The sequence below is a fragment of the Halichoerus grypus genome, chromosome 14, assembly GCF_964656455.1.
Source record: "Halichoerus grypus chromosome 14, mHalGry1.hap1.1, whole genome shotgun sequence".
Classification (NCBI taxonomy): Eukaryota; Metazoa; Chordata; class Mammalia; order Carnivora; family Phocidae; genus Halichoerus; species Halichoerus grypus.
Window position 1 is genome coordinate 85222907 of NC_135725.1, and position 22211 is coordinate 85245117.

General features: G+C 48.2%; 1 protein-coding gene across 6 annotated transcripts in view; it reads left to right on the forward strand.

Moving 5' to 3' along the window:
* MVB12B (multivesicular body subunit 12B) overlaps positions 1–22211 on the forward strand; it is a 260387-nt gene that overhangs the window by 141785 nt on the left and 96391 nt on the right. For all 6 annotated transcript variants that reach the window (XM_078061777.1, XM_078061778.1, XM_078061779.1 and 3 more), the window contains 2 exons: positions 4202–4331; positions 7565–7687. In XM_078061777.1, coding sequence (XP_077917903.1) covers positions 4202–4331; positions 7565–7687 — 253 coding nt within the window. The remainder of the gene's footprint in view (positions 1–4201; positions 4332–7564; positions 7688–22211) is intronic.

The window sequence follows — 22211 nt, forward strand, 5'->3', positions numbered from 1 at the left end:
GTGGTGTTGAATCTATAAACCAGTTTGGGTATGCATCGATTTTGAAGGATTTTCTTGTGATGAGTTTCCAAGTACTGGAAGCTACTGGGTCTTAGGTCCTCTATGGTCTGCTCCAGCCTTCTACAAACGTCTTCCTCATCTTCAAGCACCCTATACTTTACCCAAACTGAGGCACTCACTGTGCGCTCTTCACCCTTGTTTCTTTCCTGACTCTACTTATTTTTTAACTCTTTGGTATTTTTTTCCCTGTCTGAAAAGCCCTTTCCCTCAACTCTGAGTATCCACACCCCGTATCTTTCAAGGGTGAGCTTTAATTCTGCCCCCTGCATGAAACCGTCTCTGACCCCCAGATACCAGTTTCAAGCAAGCTCTCTCTCTTCCACAGTCAGTGGAGATTGATGAATGCCTTGTGTAGGCACCGCAGGCTTTGTGAGAGAAGGCAACTGACTGAGATGCTGGCCTTTCTCTCCGGGAGCTTAGTCTGGTGGGTGACCTGGCCCTGAAAACATGGAGTTGCATTACAACATAATCAGAGAGAGCTCTCTCTCGTCAGAGAGATCAGGGACCATCTGCCTTCTCTGCTGCTTTTCATCACACCCAGCTCAGCACACATTCAGCGGATGGAGGGAGGGAGGGAAGCACCACAGGTTACAGTGGCCAGAAGCCAAAGGAAGAATAGGTTCTGTCTCTCACTTCCCACCTCAACTCTGTCAGGACACACTGTGGCTTGGCCTAGGGCGGGCAGCACTTGGACTCTGGAGTCAGACTCACCTGAGACTGTCTGGCTTTGCCACTTACAGCTTTAGTGCCCCAAGCAAATGACTTCACCTTTCTAGGCCTCGGTTTCCTTATCTGTAAAATGGGGGGATTAGTATCTACCTCATAATGTAAAGCTTGCGTTTTAGCTGCTGACATGTTTTCTGCACGTCTGCACTACTTACCTCTTTCTTTGAGGGCGAGATCCATGTTTAATTCACTTGTGAATCACCTGAGACACCTGCCATACACGGTGTCTTGCTCAGAGGATGGGCTCCATAAAGATAAGCTTTATTATTCTCTGTTGCCAAATTAACTTCCAGAAATACCAGTTCACAGTACCACTCATGATACAGGCTTGTGCCTGTATTCCACACGCTTGCCAGCATAGGTTTTAAATTTTTACTCAGTTTTACTATTCTAATTTTATTTAATTTTCATGTCATCATTTATTAGCAAGGCTGAACATTTTCACAAGTGTTTGCTTGCTGCTTTTGCTTACTCTTACATGACTTGTCTGCCTAGGAGCTAAAATTGCCTTGTAGACTTGTATTAATTTCCTACTTCTCCCTCGTGCTTTTCTTAGTTTCAAAATTTGCATTGGTGTTCATTTTTGACAACTAATTGACTTATAATGTCTTTATATTGATAGACTCTAGAGCCACAAGGGGATTTCCCATTCTGCATTTTCCTCTTAATTTGTTGAACCAGTTAAGTGAGGAGGCCCAGGGCTGCGTCCTGCCTGGGCCTGTGGTCCAGCTGTGGTGGGACCCCGGGGATCCTGGGTGGGAGGCCTCTTTCCCCTGACAGTTGCTGCCCGTGGGCATTCTGAGGGCAGGTCCTGGCATCACCAACAAGCGTCTTATCACACAAGGAGGGTGGGTATAGGGCAGCCTGTTCATTTTGGGTAGTGTGGTCATTTCCTGGAGCCTGTCCCCAGGGGGCAGGGTGAGCCCAGGCTGACCGCATGAACCTGTGGTCAGCTCTGTGAAGTCTCAGTGCATTTAAGGCCCCGATTTTATAAAGTCAGCCAAAAAGATGAGACTTCTGTAATGAATTTAAAATAGTTTGTTGCTATCCACACAGTACTTAAAAACTGGAAGACTGTTTGTTTTAGTAAAGTGCTGTATCCTTTCCGTGTGTTCATTAGCATGACTGAACACATTTCTATTGACTCTGTATAATATGTTTACTTAAAATTAGGCCTGTTTAAGCATGTGTAATTAGCGGCTTCATCTCTTACCCCGAGTTGCTGTAGATGGAGGAATAGAGCAAAGAGCCGCGTGGCAAAAGCAAGTAATAGACCTGCATTTTCGCCTATTTGAGGGAAGTTCTCACCTTCTTCACACTTTCCCAGGTCTGATCTTACCATCTAATAGTTTTCGAAGGTGCGATGTTGGTCTGGGTGTTTTCCTCCAGGATGCCATCCCTGTCTTGTAGGGTACAATGTCTGGGGTCTGGATTCAGGACATTATTACTCATAGCTCATAGATCTGATCTAGCCCTCAGTTTCCTTGCCTGGGAAAAGAATCCACCAAGTTTCTGAGTTTCTACCTGGCTCTTTAAAAGACACCCTCCCCCCAGTCAACAATAAGACAACACGACTGACGGTAATCTCCCCTTGGTCAAGTCAGGACCGGTGGCATGACTGTCCTTCCCTCCCCACTCGGTGTCTGATTTGAGTGTGCTTACTTCCTGCCCCAGAAGTGAAAGGTCTTGAAAGTCAATGCCAAACGCTGACATAAATTGTGCCCTGGAGGCTTACTGGTAGTAATGACTATAAGAACATTCATGGCTATGCTTTATTGAGCACTTACTGCGTGCCAGGCGCTGGGCAAGCGAAGCATAGGAAGTGTTATCACATTTCATCCACCCAACGTCCCTTTGGGGTGGGGTTTCATTAACTCTGTTTTACAGATAATGAAACCTAGGCTCAGAGAAATTAAGTCACTTGCCTAAGATCATAGAGCTGATGGCGGAGTTGGGATTTCAACCCAGGTACACCTGACTCCTGTATCCAGTGTCTGCAATTGATTGGAATTCATATTTAAAAACCACAAATGAACAAACAAAAAACACCCGGTTAGTCACCATTGGAGGTTGCTAGATCGCCAGCTCATTGCTTTAAGATTTAGTAAATAAGAGCAAAGAATCACGTGTTTATCTTTCCTTTCCTGTACCGAAGCTTTTTCAGGGAGACCAAGTAGTTGAAGAAGAAAAGTTACTTTTTATGTAGAAGAATTCCACCTAATAAATACAGAAGGAATCACAGAATTAGAAAACCACCATTTTGAAAACTTTAGTGAAATTACGGATCTAGGCAACAGTCATCAGGGGATGAAAATGCTGCCCAAAGAACAGTTGTTGGGGACTTGTTATAACCCAGGTCGCAGGCCGACCCCACCGGAACCCACACAGGGTGGCAGAGCTGGACTCCGTGCCTTGTGACAGGACGCCATCGGACATCTCTGCACCACTTGTGAAGCGTTCCTACCTAAAAAAAATAATCTAACCGGCATCTAATCAAGCCTTTTGTGCTCTAACTGCCAGTTCACAGGAAATACCTGAGAATGACCCAATTTCCCCAACTTACCAGTGGCCTGAAGGAAAGGAGAGGGTAGAGAGGTCCTTACAGAATAAAAGGAACCTAAGAGGCCTAACAACCAGATTCGGTGCATAGACATCGTTTGGATCTCGATCCAGGCAAAGCAATAGTTAAATGGTATTTTTGAGACAATGGAGAAAACTTGAATATAGACTATCTACTGGGTGATACTAAGGAATCATTGTCCGTTTTGTTAGGTATGAAAATAGCCTGCTGGTCATAACAAAACAAATTGTTGCCATAGATGCCCACTGAGATATTGATGGGTGACATGACACGATGTGGGGATTCATCTTAAATCCTCTGGCAAAACCGCCAGGGAACCGGGGGGGAGAGGCGAAAGCAGCTTGTCCGTTGTTGACAGTGTTGAAACTGGATGAGGGGACCAGGTGGATTCAGTCTGTTGTTCTCCCCACTTTGGGAAATGTTTGAAAATTCCCATAATAAAGAGTAAAAAAGAAGAAAAGTCCACGTGGCAAAAGTGTTAATATTCAGGGTGTCTGTGTGTATGTCCCTGATGGCTTGAGCAGTGAGCAGATGGTGGTTGTGGCCTTTAGAAGCCAGCCCCACGGGTTTATTCCAGCTCTGCATGCCCCTGGGCGCCCTTCCCGGCAGGGGTGCCTGGGGTCAGGTCCCAGGTGCAGGGCAGGGCGACTGGTGCCCGTTCCGCAGTCACAGCCTCTGCACCCTGCGGAGGGCAGGTGGGGCGCAGCCCGGCAACCTGGATGGCTAGTCGCTCCTGCCACCAGGAAGGGAACGGGACAGGAGACACGGCATTCAGAATAGAGATGCTGGCATCTCTGGAAGACTCATACCTTTTCTTGTTGTCCTTTTCTTCAGAGGAATTGGCTTTTAGAAAAAAGAGGCTGTGCATTAAATTTATCCCACGGGATTCAACTGAAGCTGCAATTTGTGACATTCGGATCATGGGCCGGACCAAGCAGGCCCCTCCTCAGTACACGTTTATTGGGTAAGTCTTAGTAACACGGATGGGCTGTCTTCTCTCTGCCCAGAGAGCTCAGGTCACTCCTGGGGATAAAGTCCTGAGACTGTGGGACCCACGGGGCTCTCGGCCACCTGCCTCTCCGGCCTGAGCTCTCATTGCTGCCCTTCTTGCTAATGCTGCTGCCAGTCCAGATGCCGAGCTCTTGACCTCTCTGTGCCTTTGTCCATGCTGCTTGCTCCATCTAAGGGCCTTTCCTTCCCTTGTCCTTCTGTGTGTTCGTCCTTCAGGATCCTCGGGGACCTTTCCACATAGCTGAAAGCCCAGGTGTCCTCTCCTTTTTGACCACTCGGCCTCAGCTCTCTGCATTGTTTATTCACCCCACTAGAGTTTGAGGAGCACCCATTTGTACCTCTGGGCCAAAGACCCTGGATATGGTGGTGAATGAGCAAGCAAAGCCCGGCTCTCGTGGAGTTGGTATTCTAAAAGGGGAGACAAGCAACAAACAAGAAATAAATGAGTGAGACCATTTCGTTAGTGGCAAAAATAAAACACAGCAATGAATGGAGGCTACTTCAGCGAGCGTGTCGGAGGTGGGGTGGGGGGTGGTGACGTGGGACAGAGATGTAAATGTCAAGAAGTCAGCCATGCAGAGATTTGAAGGCCGAGCCTTCTAGGCTCAGGAGAAGAGCAAGTGTAAAGGTGGGAATGGGTGTGGCATGTTCAGGAGCAGAAAGCAGCCCGGTGTAGCTGATGTGGGTGAGTGAGGATGAGTCGGGCTTTGGGATGAGCGGTTAGCAGGACCTCATACAACATGGCGGCAGTTTGGGTTTTATCCCAAGCATGCTGGAGAGCCACTGGGAGGTCTGAGTCAGGAAGAAACCTGAGTATCATATGAGTACAAGATAATTCCTCGTGTACTTCTTTGGTCTGATGTTCATCTTCCCTGAGAGGCAGAGGACAGCTGAGGGCTAGGCCTCTGTGTCTTGTCCCGGTAGCCTCAGTACTAGGCACAGGCCCAGCTCTGTAGCTGTTTTGTAAATATGAAGTACAGGGAATCTCAGGATTTCATTCCGGACTCTTGCTTGTAAGTGACAGGAAACCCAACCCAGGCTGGCTCAAGCAAAAGGAAGAATTTGTGGTCTGGCATAACAGCGGAGTTCAGGGCGCCGGATGGCTTCAGGTGTGGCTTGAAGTAGGTGCTCAGAGGACATCACTAGGGTCTAGTTTCCCCGTTTACCTCCTTGCTCTGATTCCAAAGGGAAGACCACATCTTCTCCCCTAGTTAGTGGACTAATGGTGGTGTGGGAGCTCTACCTACTTTTCCTTTGGGTTCAGTTTCTGAGGCAAAGAGCAAATCTACGTTCTTGATAATTCAAGCGGGTTCTAGAATTCAGTCTAACTGGTCTTAATTGATCTCACTGAAGTCCTGTGCCCTGAACCCATGACTGCTACTGGACAGGTGTCATTGAGAAACCAGAACTGAGCTGATTTTCATCCTGGTGCATGAAAGTTCATTTAGACTCTTCGGCTGTGGAATCTGAATGCTCTGTCTCAGAATTCTGTGATCATCCCCTTCCTACACACTCCAAAGTCCTGTTTTGCAACATGGTTTAAACTAATTATATGAACAGGATTATGGGAGGAGGAAATAGTTAAGAGAATGACTGTACTTCAGGTACCTAGAAGCAGCCATTTACATATAAATAGTAGAAAGCAACAATTTAATAATGAATTTTTAAAGTCTAATTTCAGTTACTATGTGTATTTTTAATTACAAGTGATAGTACTTTAAAAGACTCAATTTTTAACCAATTTAAACAATTCTAAAGAATAGATTGTTACCATATATATCTTGATAATCAAAATTAGAGCCTTCTTTCTTTTATATCATTTTGGAAAGATCGCTAAATAAAGCATATTTTGTATCATCTTAGAGCAAAAACTCCTTTTCAGAAGAAGAAAATTCCAGTATTATTTTTAAGGAAGGAAAAAGAACAGTGTCCAGAACTCGGAGTCACCTTTTTCTTAAAAATGAGGACATACATTACTCTGTAAGAGTTCAGGGTTGTCGGCTGGGGGAGACAAACCTCAGGCTGAGAACAGCCCCTCCAAGGCCAGGACCGTGGGGCCATCGCCAAGGTGTGATGGAATCAGGGTGGCCTATGGGAATCAGCCACCTGGTAAGATGTGATCGTGGTTTAGAGTAGTTCCTGTAGTGTACTGAGAAGCTGCCGGGAGTCTCCACTGAATAAATCTGTCCTCATCGTTTGACGAGATGCAGTTCGATGGGGGAGTTGAGAAGTTTTAAGTTGGATGTGGCTAAAATAATCCTGTTCCAGTTTCTAAGACCAAACCTGTCTTGTAAACACTCATAATGGGGTGGGGTAGGGGCACACATCAGGGAACAGGAGACCTGATGTGGCATCTGTCAAGCCCCTTTGTGATCACTCTTGGTTGCAGTGGTCCACGGGGCACATGCCTCAGGCTTTGTGGTTTGAAGAGGTCTTACCAGCTGCCCCTGAGAATGAGGCCAACTGCAGGTGATATCCAGGCATTGGGAGCTTTATGCAGAAGTTGGTACATGTCCTTGAGCAGGGTGGGGCTAATTCCCCTCATAGGGAAAAAACCAGGCACATGCGGGTGCCTGGGTGGCTCAGTTGGTTAAGCATCTGCCTTCAGCTCAGGTCATGATCCCGGGGTCCTGGGATCAAGCCCTGTGTCGGGCTCCCTGCTCAGCGGGGAGCCTGCTTCTCCCTCTGCCTCTGCTTCTCCCTCTGCCTCTGCTTCTCCCTGCCCCCACTCAGGCCCCCCCCAAATGAAATCTTTAAAAAAAAAAAAACCCAAACAGGCACATGCATCCATTCGCCCATTGTTGCCCCATCTGTCTCACCCTAACCATACAAAGAACTTGAAGTGGATTATTACATAATTACCTATAATGAAGTGGCAAAATAAAGAATTTTGAAGACTGAGAACCAAGGAAAACATCAATAGTGTAGTAAGAAGGCAGGCTCCAGGGCAGGTAAAAAAGATGGCAAATCAGAGAGCCTGCCTTGTTGGGACAATTGACTTCACATCAGGCTCTGAACTCTGACACCCAGAGCACAAAGGGCAGTCATGGAACTGATCTTTGTGGGCAAGAGTGGACTCCCTGGTATTGGAGACTGTGATTCTTTTAAATGAGTTGGTTTGCTTCGTTGCTCAGGTAAATGCTTTGTGCTGAACTGCGCTATGAAGATTTCTGTTTTCTCCTAAAGGGAACTGAACAGCATGGGGATCTGGTATCGAATGGGCAAAGTACCGAGGAATCATGATTCATCTCAGCCCACAACACCTTCCCAGTCATCAGCTGCTTCCACGCCAGCCCCCAACCTCCCCAGGTGAGGCCTCGTCAGTGGTGTCTTGTGCTGTTATGCATGTTACAGTGATGTGGTCTTGGGCCTCACTGCGTGGCATTTTAGAACACCTCCACTTAGTATCTGCTGAAAACTGCAGAAGCAATATACCGCTAGAGGAGATTTTTAAAAATCCAATTAGAAATGTTTACATTACACGAATGTAAAGGCCATTCTGTATTCTATCTTGTACGTATTCTGCAGGCTCCTAGGATAGCAGAATATGCAACTTTAAATTGGCTTGCTATTCTAAAGAGCTCATAGCTGCACATAGACACATGATTTGTAGCCATGTGGGTGGGATCGCTGGCCATAAGACGGCAGAATTCCTTCTCTGCCTTGGTCAACAACTCATTTGAGGGTTGGTAAGTAATTTTGCTCGTTTTCATGTTGTTTCTTTTCCCAGTGAGCTACAAACTAAGAAATGGGTAGTTTGGGTACGAGAGAATAGCGAGAAGGTTTTTGGGGGAGCTGGTTTCAGTAATTCCACAAAGAAACTTAGGTGAGCAAACGGGTCACTCTGCACCTGATTTCAGTTTAATAGAGGTAGTCATGGTCTCTGCAAAAAGCAGGTGGTAAAAAGAATCCTGTCAAATAAAAAAAAAATCTCACCTCTCAGCACTGACTTATCGTGGTGAGCATTGCCTAATGTTGAGAATTGTCGATTTCCTATGTTGTACACCTGAAGCTAATATAACAATGTATGTCAACTCTAGTTCAATAATAAAAAAAACACCCTGTGCCTTACTAGTAGTGAATTATTTGAGGGCAAGGCACAAACAGCAATGAGGGATTAAATTTGAGAAAGTGATTACAAAAGTAAATAAAACAAGAATCGGTGAGGCAGTGCTGTTTGGGGATGGATGTAGCATAAACGAGAGGACTCTGTCCTTTGGGTCTGGTCTTTCTTGTGACAGTTCCGCAAACCCAGAGTGATACTTCAGCTTGACTACTCGGAATGGCCTGAAACTTGACAAGTAGTTTTTAGTCTCAAATTGGCATGAAGAGACAGGAAGAGCCAGCGAGCTTCCCAGAGTCGCAGGGTGAGCAGTGGAGTGTCTCCAGTTTAGGGGTACCGGGCTAACACAGCTCAGGTCAGCATTTTCACGGTCCTTTCTCAATACCCAGAGCACGGACACAGCTGCGTGCTGTCGCCTGTGCCCGGGGTCAGCTCAGGCCCATCACCTGCGCTCAGGTCAGCTCAAACCCATAGTTCTGGAATGGTTACAGCGGCTGCCTATTGACATCACATGGTCTGGAAGGGCCTAGACTTGGGCCCCACCTCCAGGCAGGCTATAACTTTCTGTTGGATCAAGGGTACTGCTTCTCCTGGTTAAAGCAGGAAGAGCGACCTCCCCAGAAGCTTGCCAGGCAGCGAGAGAACACGGTCACTAGCAGCTGAAGCGAGAGGGCCCGAGAACGCAGGCCACGGGAAGCCAGGCGGAATTGAAGGTAGTGCGTTAGAACAAAAGGTTTATAAGGTTTATGTATTTTATGTAAAACTCTTGTACAGTTTGTGATTACAAGGGCGACAAGGAAATTGGATCAGTTTTGTTTTACTTGCCAGATGAAATAGATGTCAGAATAGTCCATATAAAGTGTATTCCCGGGGCGCCTGGATGGTTCAATCGGTTAAGCGTCTGTCTTCGACTCAGGTCATGATCCTGGGGTCCTGGGATCAAGCCCCATGTCGGGCTCCCTGCTCAGGTGGGAGCCTGCTTCTCCTTCTCCTCCCTGTTCTCTGTTGCTATCTCTGTCTCTCCCTCAAATGAATCTTTAAAAATAAATAAAAATAAAACGTATTCCCATGTGGCTGGGTTAAGCCCACCGGTATGCCGAAGGATAATCAAATGTTACATTAATGCTTCCGGGTAAACGCCACTTGTCTGTCCCCAGCTTTCCTCTTTCGCTGGGCAGTCCTTTCCAGGTGGTATGCACATCTCTGTGACCCTCCTAATGAATTGCGACGGGGGGGGGGGGGGTGTCTTTGCTTTTTGTATTTTCCTATTCAGTACCTTTGACTTTAAAAAAATGAAATGCTGATGTTTCACTCAAAATTTCCACTGAAGGTTTGTGAAATGATGAGCATCTTATTTCCTTGAGGCTTCAGGTCTGTGATCTCCCCAGCAGAGGAATCCGATAGCTTTCTCTCCAGTGGTGGCCTGTGGGAGACGCTTGTTTTCCTGGTGTGGGGGTCTGCAGTGGGCCTGTAGGGTGAAGGCTTCCAAATCCAGCTCCTGTGACCTCTGCTCTCCCCCATCCCTAAGCTTCAGAATTTAAGCTAAACTGGTAGTCTCTTCTTCCCTTCCTTTTTCGTGTTTCTGTGCCTTTGCTCATGTGGACAGCTATACAACGATGTGTCTAAAATCCCCTGGCTTAGATGTTGGCTCAAATGCCTCCTCTCCCAGGAAGCCTTCCCTGAACACCCTGGGGCTGGGCCTGGGCCTGGGCTGGGCTTTCCTCTCTGAATGCTTCTTTTCAGCCATCAGGCCTTCACCTTGGGTTGTGGTCAGGTTGTGAACTCCTTGAGGGCAGGAACCATGTCCAGTGCCTGTTACCTCCTAGCGCTCCGCCCAGATCCAGGCACATACTCAGTTTTGCAGCAAATGCTTCTCCAACAGCCTAGGACCCTGTGCTGCAGCTCCCCCCTGCCCCTGACGACTCCTGAGTCTCTGAGCACTCCTTCGGTCCTTTTCTGACTAGAGTGTAAGCATAAGAAATACTTCCAAGTGTGGTCTTTTGTGTGGACGCAGGGATCAGATGGCACAGCGGGGCTAGAGAGAGAGAGCGTGTGCGGTGATGCAGCGCCCTCTACTGACCAGATTTGGAGGTGGCCAGGAGGACTAGCATGCTGGTTCCAAGCAAGGGATAGCAGGCCCTTTTCCCAGCAAATCCCCAGGGGGACTGCAAGGGACCAAAGGAGGGCCAGTAGCAGACCTTGTTGCCTGCTTGAGCTCGAGCTTTTATGATGTATTGTATGGTGACTAACATAACCTAATAAAAAAAGAAAAAGACAATTTTAGCTAAAAAAAAGCTAAAAACGTGTGCTCTGCTTCCATTTCTTATGTTGTTACTCATATTTCAAAGAATTCTGTGCCATTTTTTGGAGAGCTGTTGTCCCCAGCTTATTTCAGGCAAAAGGAGCGGTTGGTGGACTTTCTCCAGAGTTGATGAGTCATCACCTGAGGACCTCAGGGTCCTAGCAGAACTGCGTTCTCCAGAGGCAGGTGCCAGCCCTAGGAACAAGTGCTTCCTGCCTGTTTCCTTCCTGTTGTTGCAGGGAATGCTAGTCGGGAGGCCAGATCTCGGTTGTCCTTTCAGAATGGTTGGGCCCCTGGAGAGAAGAGGGAGCCCCTTGGCTGTATCCAGTGAATCGGATGCAGTGTTTGGTAAAGTTCATGGCAAAAGACAGGATGACAGTGTGTCTTGGCAGACCTCTTCCTTGTTCAGTGACTCTTCATCTCACACGCATACATCTCTGCACACGTTTCCTGACCATTTCCAATTGAGAAAGGTATGCCACCTCTTCGAGGAGTGTGGAGCCCCCGTTTTCTCTCTGGGCATCCGGGCTGCTCTACCCTCTGCCTTTCTGCTCCGTGCACCTTGCTCAGCATAGGCTGGCCTTGGGGCTGAGGCACCGTCCCCTCTCCCCAGATGTCTGACGGACTGGCCTCAGCTTTGCAAGTCAGCCTGGTCCATAGAAGCAGACAGTTGGTGTGTGGATCCAGGCTTTTCTGGTGCTCTTCCATGCAGCTGCCTTGGGGCAGAGGGCAGGTAGAGGAAGCACCTTCCCACTTCAACCACAGCAGGTCCCGCTCCTCCTCTCGTACCAGGTCTCACATATGGTTCTGCTGCTGCCAGTTCCAAGGTTTGGAAGGGCTCTGGGAGGCAGGTGGATTCACAATTGATGGAGCACCGGTTGCCACAGAGTGTGGATAAATGAATGGCTCCATGTCGTCCCGGGAGGGGGCCCCTGGTGGACTGCTGCCCCCTGGCTTGCTGAGCAGTAGAACCATGGGCTTGATAAAGACATCAGAGGCACGCTTATCAAATTTGCAGATGACACAGAGTCATTAGGGAGAGCTGATGTGCTGAATGACAGAATCAATACTCTGCATCTCGAACACCCTACTGGCACCAGGAGATGAAAGGTGTTGGGTCAAAACAGCATACCCCACCCCCAGGTTAAAAAAAAAATCAGCTGCACAAGAACCAAACTGAGGACACCTGGCTTAGTGATTTGTGTGGTGTGCCCAGTGGGGCGTGTCCCGGGAGGTAGTGTCCTACACCTGTCAGGTTCATTGGGAGGGTCACGTCCACTGCCACACACCACCTTGTAAAAGTTACCCAAACTGAGCACTGAATTTGGGTACGACGAACCGTTGTTTTGCCCTGAGTAGAGACAGGGCAGCTGGCCTCAGCTATTTCAATGGTCAATATGTAGCCAAGAGAAGTGTTTCCAAGTGGGGATGGGTTGTTGGCAGCCCCAGAAGACAAAAAATTAGATCACGTGGACTGAAGTTTTAAGGTGGTAGATTTAGGCTTATCATATTCAAAAAAAATTAAAGAACTCCCCAAAGGCAAAAATGCCATGGCGTTGAAGAAGCCCACGCAAGAGGTTGTATGCTCCCAGCCATGGGCAGTGTTCACACAGCATTTGGATTTTTCAGACCTGCAGGGGTTCTTCATAAGCCTTATTTAAGAAGTGTATCTTGTCCCCATCCTCAAAACTTCAGACTCCCACGGCACCTGGATGGCTCAGTTAGTTAAGCGTCCAACGCTTGATCTCAACTCAGGTATTGATGTCAGGGTCGTGGGTTCAAGCCCCGCAGTGGGTTCCGCACTGGGTGTGGAGCCTACTTAAAAAAAAAAAAAATCAGACTCCCAGACCTGCACAGTAGGTCTTGCAGACACCTTGCCGAGGGTGCCTCCGGGCAGCTCCACTGGGTAGGGAGGGCGCAGAGCAGGGGGTGCTTGTCACCGGGGTCTGCCCGTGTGGCTTTCAGTGCTTCCTCGCCATCTGACTTGTGGCCATTGTCCCCTTCCGCTCCCCAGTGCTGGTGTCTGGATGTGTCCCTGAGCTGAGGAGGGCTGTGGGGCCCCCCTCCCTGGGATGGAGGGCACAGAGGGCCCCCGGCGGTGCTGACCCTGCAATAGGCAGTCTGGACTCCAGAGTGCTGGCATTTCCACCTTATGTGGACCCCGGGCTCGGGCTGTCCTAGGAAAGATGGGACGTGTGGTTCTAGTAGCTCCACTGTGCCCTTCCCCTTGGCCTGAGTCTTGCACATTGTGCTTCTGAAGGAGAAGCTGCTCCCTCAGGCTGGGGGCACGTGTGATCCTGCGCGGACATTGGCCCTCCCCTGGGAGAAAGTGTCTTCTCCACCCCCCACCCCCACCCCAGAGCCCCAGAGCCCCAGAGCACACACTCCTTCACCAGCTGTTGAGTCCTGCCCCGCAGTCCCAGCCTGCGAAGTGCAGCCTCTGGGGAGCTTCTCCCAGGTGCCAGGCGGGGCTGAGCTTCCCTTATAAGGCGCATGGCGCTGCCCTGAGTTGTTCCAGTAATCTTCCGGTGATTTGTCAGCTCCCAGTGAGTTGTCAGTCACAGGTTCCAAAGTATGTTTCTTAGTGACAGACATAATTGTACTTAACTTTTTGCGTGGATGTTATCAATCTGTGACAGATACTCTGGGAAATGGGGCATTTTGATTGCAGAAGATCTGTCACATGCATTTAGTCTTTCTCTCAGGGACACCAGGATTCAGTCACAACTTTTGCATGTCGATGTCAGGTTTTGAGAACATAGATCCTTGCTGACCTCAAAAATCGTTCCGTCACTCCGATCCCAGGGCTGTCATCTGAAAGGTTAATGGCTCTTCCTAAAGGAGAGAGACAACCACACTGCGAGGATCTGGAATTCAGGCCGTGCACGCCCAGGCGCGCCCCCCATCACAGCCGTTGTCAGAAGCCCGTGAGCCGCTGCGCTCTGTCCCCCACCCCGGACCCCTGGACCCCACCTTCCTGGGGACGTGGGGTCAACTCGCGGAGTAAGCCAGCAAGCGGAGGGAGCCTCAGCACACTGGGTGGCGTCCTGTCGTCTAAGCCTGTCACTGTTCAGTTACAAGGTGGTCTTTATGCTGCAGAGGACGTGTGTCCCCTGCCCTGTTGTGGCAGGACTTGAACAGCACCCATCAGGGAGGCCAAGTTTCCCCAACGAGGTGTTTGCCGCCGTCCCGAGGGGCGGAAGCCTTGGCACCAGAGACGTTGCCTCTCAGGGGAGGAGCCCCAGCAGGTTTTCCTGTTGTGTAGGTTTAATGGAGAAGGCTCAGCCTAGGGGAGTGGAGGGAATTCCAGAGTGGAAAGCTCTTCTTTAAGGTCCCTCATTTACGAGAAGGGTTGTCTCAAGGTGAGATTAGAAGCCAAGGGCCGCCGATTCCAGTGATTCTTTTCTTCCCCCATAACAGTAAACGTTGTATGTCCTGGATTCCAAGCTCACATCCATAGGGACAAGAGACAGCTTGGGGGTACGTGAGCCCCGGGGGAGCTCTCTTGGTCCCACTGAAGGAGGGTTTAGGGCTGGCCGTTCCAGCGGGGGGCCTTCGGAGCCTTGCACCTCCGCGGGGCGTGCCCAGGCAGGACTGTGGGTCTGGCTTCACTTGGGATAATTAGACTTCCTTTTCCTTCACACGAAAACCACACACGTTTTTGTTTTTTAACTTTGAAGATGGGATACACATTTTCATATCCTTCCTGGCTGTGTCACCCCTTTGAAGACTTACTGCAGATGTTTTTCAAACAGAGCACAAGCACCAACACTGTAGACTTGAGTTCCCCTCACTCTGCCCCTGGTACCTTCCACCCACTGCTTTCGAAAGTACCAACAGCCAGGGGTGCTTCCGAGAAGGGCCGTCCGTGGGGTGGGACCTGAACACTGATTTAAATCAAAGTTAGATTCGAGGTTGAGCTTCCTGGGGCTGAGGTATTATTTCAGTAGCTCATCTTGACATTCTTTGCCTGGACCTTTAAAGCCCTAGGTTGCCTGCTGTCCTGTTGGGGTTTCCAGATTTCCACATGTTCTTCTTCTTTTCTGAAACCTTCACTGGCTTCCTATTATCTGACATACCTCCCACATCATCTTGCATTAATCAGATGAGTCTCTTCTTGACTCCTGAGCACATCCCTCTCCTTCCAGAACCGTCTCTGCTCTGGCCATTGCTGTGTATCTCGGCCCGTCCTGCCCCTGCCCTCCAGGAAGGGGCAGACCAGACTCCAGAATGCAGAGCCTTAGTCCCGTCCACCTTCCAGCCTGGGATAGCCTTTGCCCCTTCTAGAAAGCCCGGCCCAGTCTGTTTTCCCCCTTCCCCTCCTCCAGTTGCTCGCACCAGACGATTCGGCATTTCACCTTTTCCTGTCATTGCTACGTGTATTTATGTTTGGTCTTATGACTAGATTTGCTGGCTTATTGATGACAGGGATTCTCCTGTTTCCGTTCTGTCCTTTAATGCTTTAGAAAAGGCTAGTCACACAGAAATACAGATGATAACATTGTACTCCCGTGTATGGAAACTTAGCAAGTACTTTGAACTGTGTCCTCTCACTTAATTCAGCAAGTGTTCAGTGAAAAGCACGTGGTCCCAAAATGGCAGGGACCTTTGAACGCCAGGTTCCTGGCGTATCTGTTGAATGTATAAAGTGAGCTGGTTTAGATACATAGCACAAGGTATTAATCTACTGATCCATCCCTCTTCCATCTGTTCTGCCAGCCAGCAGAGACTTACATTGTATCTGCTACGTGTCTGGCACTTTCCAAGTGGTTTACAAATAAGAACTCCTTTAAACCTCCTAACAGCTCTGTGAGTAGGGTACTGTCATCACATCCACTTTAAGATGAGGACACCAAGACCAAGGAGGTGAAATCCCTTTCCCAAGGTCACACAGCTACTGAGCGGCAGAGCTAGGATTTGAACCCAAGCAGGGGAGCGGCCTGTGGCTTACAGACTGTCTATGCCCCGAGGCTCCCAGCCACAGGGTCGCCGGCTATGAAGCAGCCACCCAGGTGTCCCAGCCGTCTCCATGTGTGGCCTCTGCAGGCTCCTGACCAGCAGCTGGGAGCCACGGACTTGGCAGAGTGTGCACGTGTGGGTGCGGGGAGCCCGTTGTCTTCCCCAGGCTCCTCTGGTCGGGAGCTCCCACGAGGTCTGCATCCACACCCTTGTAGGAGACCCGTGAATGTTGGTGGGGCCCAGTCCACCGGAGCCAGAGGTGGCGGCTGAGAACATGTGGAGGCCATACACGAGGGGTCCGGGCGGCGCGCTCCCTCCAGCGGTCTCTGAGCCCACGATGAAGCGGGGTTACAAGCGGTGTGCGAGAGACCTACAGGGGAGGGTTCTCGGAATATCTTGGAAAGGCTTGTGTCACAGAGCTTTTGCTTTTGCAACAGTATCCAACTTCGTTGTGGTGTCAGAGCGATGTTGAAGGGGAGATTTCATTAGAATGCAGTTTGGTTTTGCTGGATATGAATGATGAGTTGAGGCTGAGCAATACACTTTTTGATATTAATTTTTAATATGGCTTCTTGGGAAGTCAGAGCTTCTATTTAATGAAGAATTGACTATTAGTCAATACGGCTTCCATCTCTGAGCTGGCCGTCTCTGCTTTCACTCTTTACACATCAGGTTTTGACAAGGTAGTTGCCGCTTGTAAATGTGCTATCTTTGTAATTTTTGTGACTCTGTGAGTGTCTAATTTTTCTTGGTGGTCATGACGGTTATGCGCGCTGCTTGGCGTTGTCCCGGAAGCAGGGCTGTAAATGTGAAATAATTTCCTCCCGTGCCTGCTTCATGGGTGCGCGCGGGCTCTTTGTGCGCTTGGTTTAAGCTCCAGGGTTTGGAGAAAGGCCTTTTTCAGGATTATGAAAATAGTTTTCCGTGTGTCAGAACAGATTTATCAGTTCACTTTGGGGTCGGTTTTGTGAACCAGACCATTTAGAGAAGGATATTTTACCTTTTATCAGAGCGGAAGCTGACAATCTATTTGCAGGTAGCTCTACGGAATATTTCACCTGGATCTCTCAGTGTAAATCTAGCTGCCAAACAAAGTAAAAATGGGCGTTAAGTGAAATTTCTCACTATTTTATACCCAGCACCCAGCCCCCGCCCCAGTGCTGTTCTATTTCAAGGCAGGGTTTCAATTATTAATTTGGATATTTAACAAAATCCTGGGCTTGCAGTAACTTTTAAAAGGCCCCTTGAATTTTATTTGGGTCAGGTTTTTGCCCGTGGGTAGGGTAGCATTCAACTTGAATATCTTTTCTTGAGCAGATGTTTTGTTTCCAGTTGAATAATAATAATAATTATTAGAATAAATAAAATTATCATCATCATTATTTCAGCTACAATCTTTTGAACATCTTGTGCCAGGCATTGTGCAAACACTTCATAGATATCGTTTTAATCTTTATAACCATGCAGTGAGGTGCATAATGGGGATGAGCAAAGCCTTTAAGAAATGAGCAAGATGCAGTGGGGAGAGGTGGCAGCTGAACCAAGGGCAGGGCATCAGGACTCAGGAGTCAGGACAGGAGCCTGGTCCCACCATCCCTGCCTGAGTTTTAGGACTTCACCTCACTGTCTCCTACGGCCTCACCGGGGACCAAACATTAGCCACAAGCCATTCCAGACCATGGTCCACATTGCACCTCCTTATTAGTCATTGCTTTATTTTGCTAAACAAATTGTTTTCCACAGCTTCCGAGATTGATTGAGCAAGAAGGAGAAGAATGCGTCTTTGATTCTTTGTTAGGGTTTGTTGTTTTCGGCTCGGACTGTTCCCTGCCCACCCTTCACTCTCACGCACGTAGCCTTTTATGGATCTGAGTTTGGCAGTCTCCCTGCTCTTGAATTTTGGAAAAGCGGATATTTTAGTAAGCTGGAAGAAGATGAAAAGCTAGAAGTGCCCATATGTTCCTTGTTTTTAAAAGTAGGGTCAGTGAGGTTTAGAGACTCTTTAAATATTTCAGTTTATAAGATTAGACTAGATCATCTGGAATGGAAGTGCGGTGCCCTGGGTCCCAGACTTCGCTTTTTTCTTCATTTCTTTTATATGGGAGGTAGGTGTTTTGGCATTGCAGGGTTCAAGTGTAATAAAACTTAAATGTAGTGAATAAATACCATGATTTGGAGTGTTGCTGCAACTGTAAACTTAGTTTCTTTCTTTCTCCTTTCTTCCTTTTTCTTTGTTTCTTTCTCTCTCTCTCTCTCTTTCTTTCTTTCTTCTTTCCTCCCTCCCTCCCTTCTTTTCTTTCTTTTTTTAAAGTAATCAGGGACTTGGAAAATAGCCAATTGGTACAAGGATGGTGTAACTTAACCGCAAACTCCAAAGCTTTAAAGGAGTACAGTCTTTGGCATTTTTCTACAGAAGCATTTTCTTCACCCAGTTAAATCTTCACGGGTTGAGATTAAGCATCCATCCTGACGTGTCTGTTCGAGTACTTTGAAATTGCACACAATTGTGCATTTTGTTGAAACCACGCCGACTTTTGCTCTTATTTTCTCTTGGATTAGGATTGGTAAATATGACGTGGTGCTGGTTTGTCTGGATCCCAAGATATTTGCAGAAGCCGGGAATCTGAGCAACTGCCTAGCCCAACCCCAAGTTTCCAACAAGGTGGCCTTGGAGGTGACTTGATGCCACACATGTGGAGAGAGGTGGGGCTAGGACCAGGTCTCGCCTCCAGTTACGGCGCACCTAGCATTTTATACTTCCTGCCATGAGGTGGGACAGACAGCATTTTCCTGCCCTTGGTTGCTCCACATCAGGTCCTGGGAGACACCTGTATGAGGGAGGGCTGTGGTCACCAGACTACCCAGACAGGAGGGACTTGGACCTTACTTGTTTTCCGGGCCCCGCACCCTTCTCCACGTAGAGAAGCGGGAACTCTGTGCACTCGCTGGCATTTCCTGTCATGTTCATTCACTCTTCATACCTCTTCGATTCTAAATTTCAGGAGTAATTTGTCACTTTAGAGGAGGGAGTCATTAATAACCATTATTTAGAACTGTCGAGGCTTCCTCTCAGTGTGTGAGTGTCTGAGTTAAGCATCCAAAAAATTGGCCTTGTTGGTGGCAAACAGGGCCTCCGTATTGACAGATCCGAGGCTGCCCCACCCCCACTAGCCTTTCTCACGTTCTAGTTATTCCAAGTCTGTCTTTAATCACTGAGAGGGTGGCGGCCGAGTGGTTAAAGCACGTCCTCCTGGAATTCATTAGTATTATTACCAAAGACCGTGTTGTAAATTGTTGATTTTTTTTTTTTTAACTGCTTGGAAAAAATTTCTCCTTAACTATTTCATTTTAATGTGCTTTAAAAAAAAAAAAAGGAAGAAAGATTTTTCTCATCAAACATTTGAAACAAAATAGTTCAGAAACCCTGACTTCAGATCTCACCGGGTGTGGGCTGAGGGGTTGTCCTAAAAGAAACTGAAATAGCATCTCAGCCACCCTCAGGCTGTGGGGTGGGGGCCCGGGAAGAACCCCCCAAACCTGCTGAAGGTGGTTAAAAAGAATTGGCATTCAATGTATGTTAATGCACATTGTTATTCTTTAACATTAAAATTCCACCAAAGTAGTAATAATTACTGTTAATATCTTTCAGTGGAAACTTACAGTAAAGGAGCAATAGTAGAAACAGTATTTAAGGGAGAGCTGCCGGCGTGCTAAGAATGCAAATAAGTGTTATTAGCCTAATGATTTTGCCGTCGCCATGGTGGTACGGCAGCAGTGTTGTGAATATGTCATCCGGCACCCGTGAATTCGGAAAGTGTGTCAAAATACAACTTCAATTAGTTTGCTCTAATTATGGCTCTGGAGAGTTTGTAACTACATCACTCCTCATTAAAAGAGATTTTCTTATACGGATTAATGTAATATACAAAAGAAAGTTTCAAAGTTCCCGACGCCGTTTGCTCCCGCAACGAGCAGGCTCGGAGCAGGGCTGGTGGATCCTGGGTCTACTGCTGCCACCGGCCGGGCCTGGCAGAGGCAGGGGATGGGGACAGGGGGGCGGAGCCGGGGGGCTGTGGCCAGAGGGGGCCGTGCTGGTGCTGCATGGAGCAGCTCACCCCTCCTGCTAAAGTGGCCATTACAAATGGAGCTTTGACGATTGCCACAAGAGGGTAAATGAACCCATCTCAAGCCTTTAACAGAAAACTGCTCATCTGAAACTATGGGGATGTCCCTCACCCACAGCACCTGTGAAGTCTGGAAGCAGAAAGCTCTTAAGACCTACCATGGCCAATGTGTAAAGCCAGCCTTTGGTCCTGTCCTAGGGGCCTCGGGGGAGATTTCATGGGAAAACTTACTTTGAGTCCTACAGGATCACATGGCCTCTGTGAAATGTCAAAAGTCCTTTTTTTTTAAGATTTTATTTATTCATTTGAGAGTGAGAGAGAGAGAGCAAAAGCAGGGGGGAGAGGCAAAGGGAGAGGGAGAAGCAGGCTGCCCGCTGAGCAGGGAGCCCGATGCGGGACTCGATCCCAGGACCTGGAGATCATGACCGGAGCCGAAGGCAGACGCCTAATAGGTAGAAAGATTAGGTAGTTACAAATAGGTAGTACAAATGCTATTGTTGAGGGGCGCCTGGGTGGCTCAGTCCATTAAGCGTCCAACTCTTGGTTTTGGCTGAGGTCATGATCTCAGGGTCATGAGATGGAGGCCCCAGTTGGGCTCCGCTCTGGGCATGGAGTCTGCTTGAGATTCTTTCCCCTCCCTCCCCCTTCCTCTCCCCATCCTCCTCCCCACTCGCGTGCACTCTCACACTCTCTCTAAAATAAATAAAATCTTTTTAAAAACTACTATTCTTGAGCTGTTGCCATTTTGAAAGAAGGGAAATCCACATTTTCTTATGCTGTTACTGACTTCCCTCCCCCTTGAACCCAGTAGGGCTCTGCAGTGCCCATCTCTGCGAGGCCCCCCCGTCCAGGGTGTAGACAGCTAGAGCGGGTCTCGGGGCCACCGTACAAGGCTGCTCCCTTGAGCTTTGCTGCCCCTCACCACGGCCATTCTCCTGAGCAGCTAGTCACAGCATCCTTGTGACTCGCCGGTTGGAGGAGCTCAGTGGTACATTTTGAATCCAAGAGTGAAATTTTAGAACGCTTGTTGAATGTACCTGGGCTTTGGGTGCCACTCCTTACCCCCCCCAATTTATATACACAATGCAGGATATCCAAAATACAGCTTTGAATATGTTTTTTTGACCTTTGATTGTTCTCTTTGTCCTTATTTCTGGTGCATACAGGAGGGTATGTAACTTGGCCTTCTTTATACGACTCACAAGCAGTGTTCTCTTGAGTGCGTTCTATCGCTACTCCGAGCTTCAGTTTCCTCTTCTGTAAAGTGGGGATAAGAATATCTCCCTTGCAGATGGTTCTGAGAAATAAACGGGGGACACATGAAAGTACCACACCAGGCCCACAGCGGGCACTCGTGCGTGTGGCCTTCTGTCTTTGTCCAGTCTGAGCCCGAGACCTCTCTGTTGCCCTCATTTGGCTCCTTTCTGCCCCCGCTGTAGCTTCAGTCACGCCCCTACCCCCCCCCCCCCCCGCCGGTTCTCACAGAGCCAGACTGTGGGCTCAGGGGCCCCGCGGAGCTGGGGCAGGGATCGCTGTGCTCACAGGTGAGCAGCTGGTGAGGGGTTAAGATAGTAATTGTGTAAGTCTTCCAGGCTTTCTCCCAGTTCTGCGATAATTTGATGAAGAACTTCACCCTAATTAAATATTCAAATTAGGAATAAGTGTCAATATGGCTTCCCATTGCCTGGAATGATGATTAATTGTATTCAAAACTCTAGTGGCCCACTGTAATCTAAACTGAACCGTTGTTCTTGATTATTTCTGCACCGCACTTGCCATGTTTTTGTTTTAAGATTTAAACTAGTAATTGATTTGCCATATGCTGTCGAGCTGCACATACTTTAAAGCTGTGCGTTTAGGAACTTAGGGAGTTTGGAATTTTGATTTCCTTAGTCTTCCAGTGGCAGTTTTCTTGTCCAGTGCAGAGTGATTTGGTGGGGAGGGGCTGGTGTCTGTGTTGCCCAGGAGGAAAACTCATTATATAGTCAAGTTGGTAGGCTGAGGTTGTATTGATCATGGCAAATGGGCTGCTTGAATGGAAAATGAACAAGTCTGCATTTACATTTAGCTTGTGCTTTGCATTGTCTCGGCAAAGCAACATGTTTCTAGTGGAAAAAGCATCAACTCAAATCCTAGCCCAGCCAGTTTCTTTCACTCTGTGTTCCTGGGCAAGTCCCCTAACCTCTCTGAACCTCCTTTCCCCTGATCAGTAGAATAATACTTACCTTGTTGGGCTGGGCCACTTAGGGATGAGTGTGAATCATAAAGAATAGTTCAGGTGCTCAGTAAGTGGTAACTGTCATAGTAATAGATGATTACGGAAACCTTCAATGTTGTCCCCCCCGGCCCCCACCTCCTGACATCGCACTCGGAAATGATCTCCCA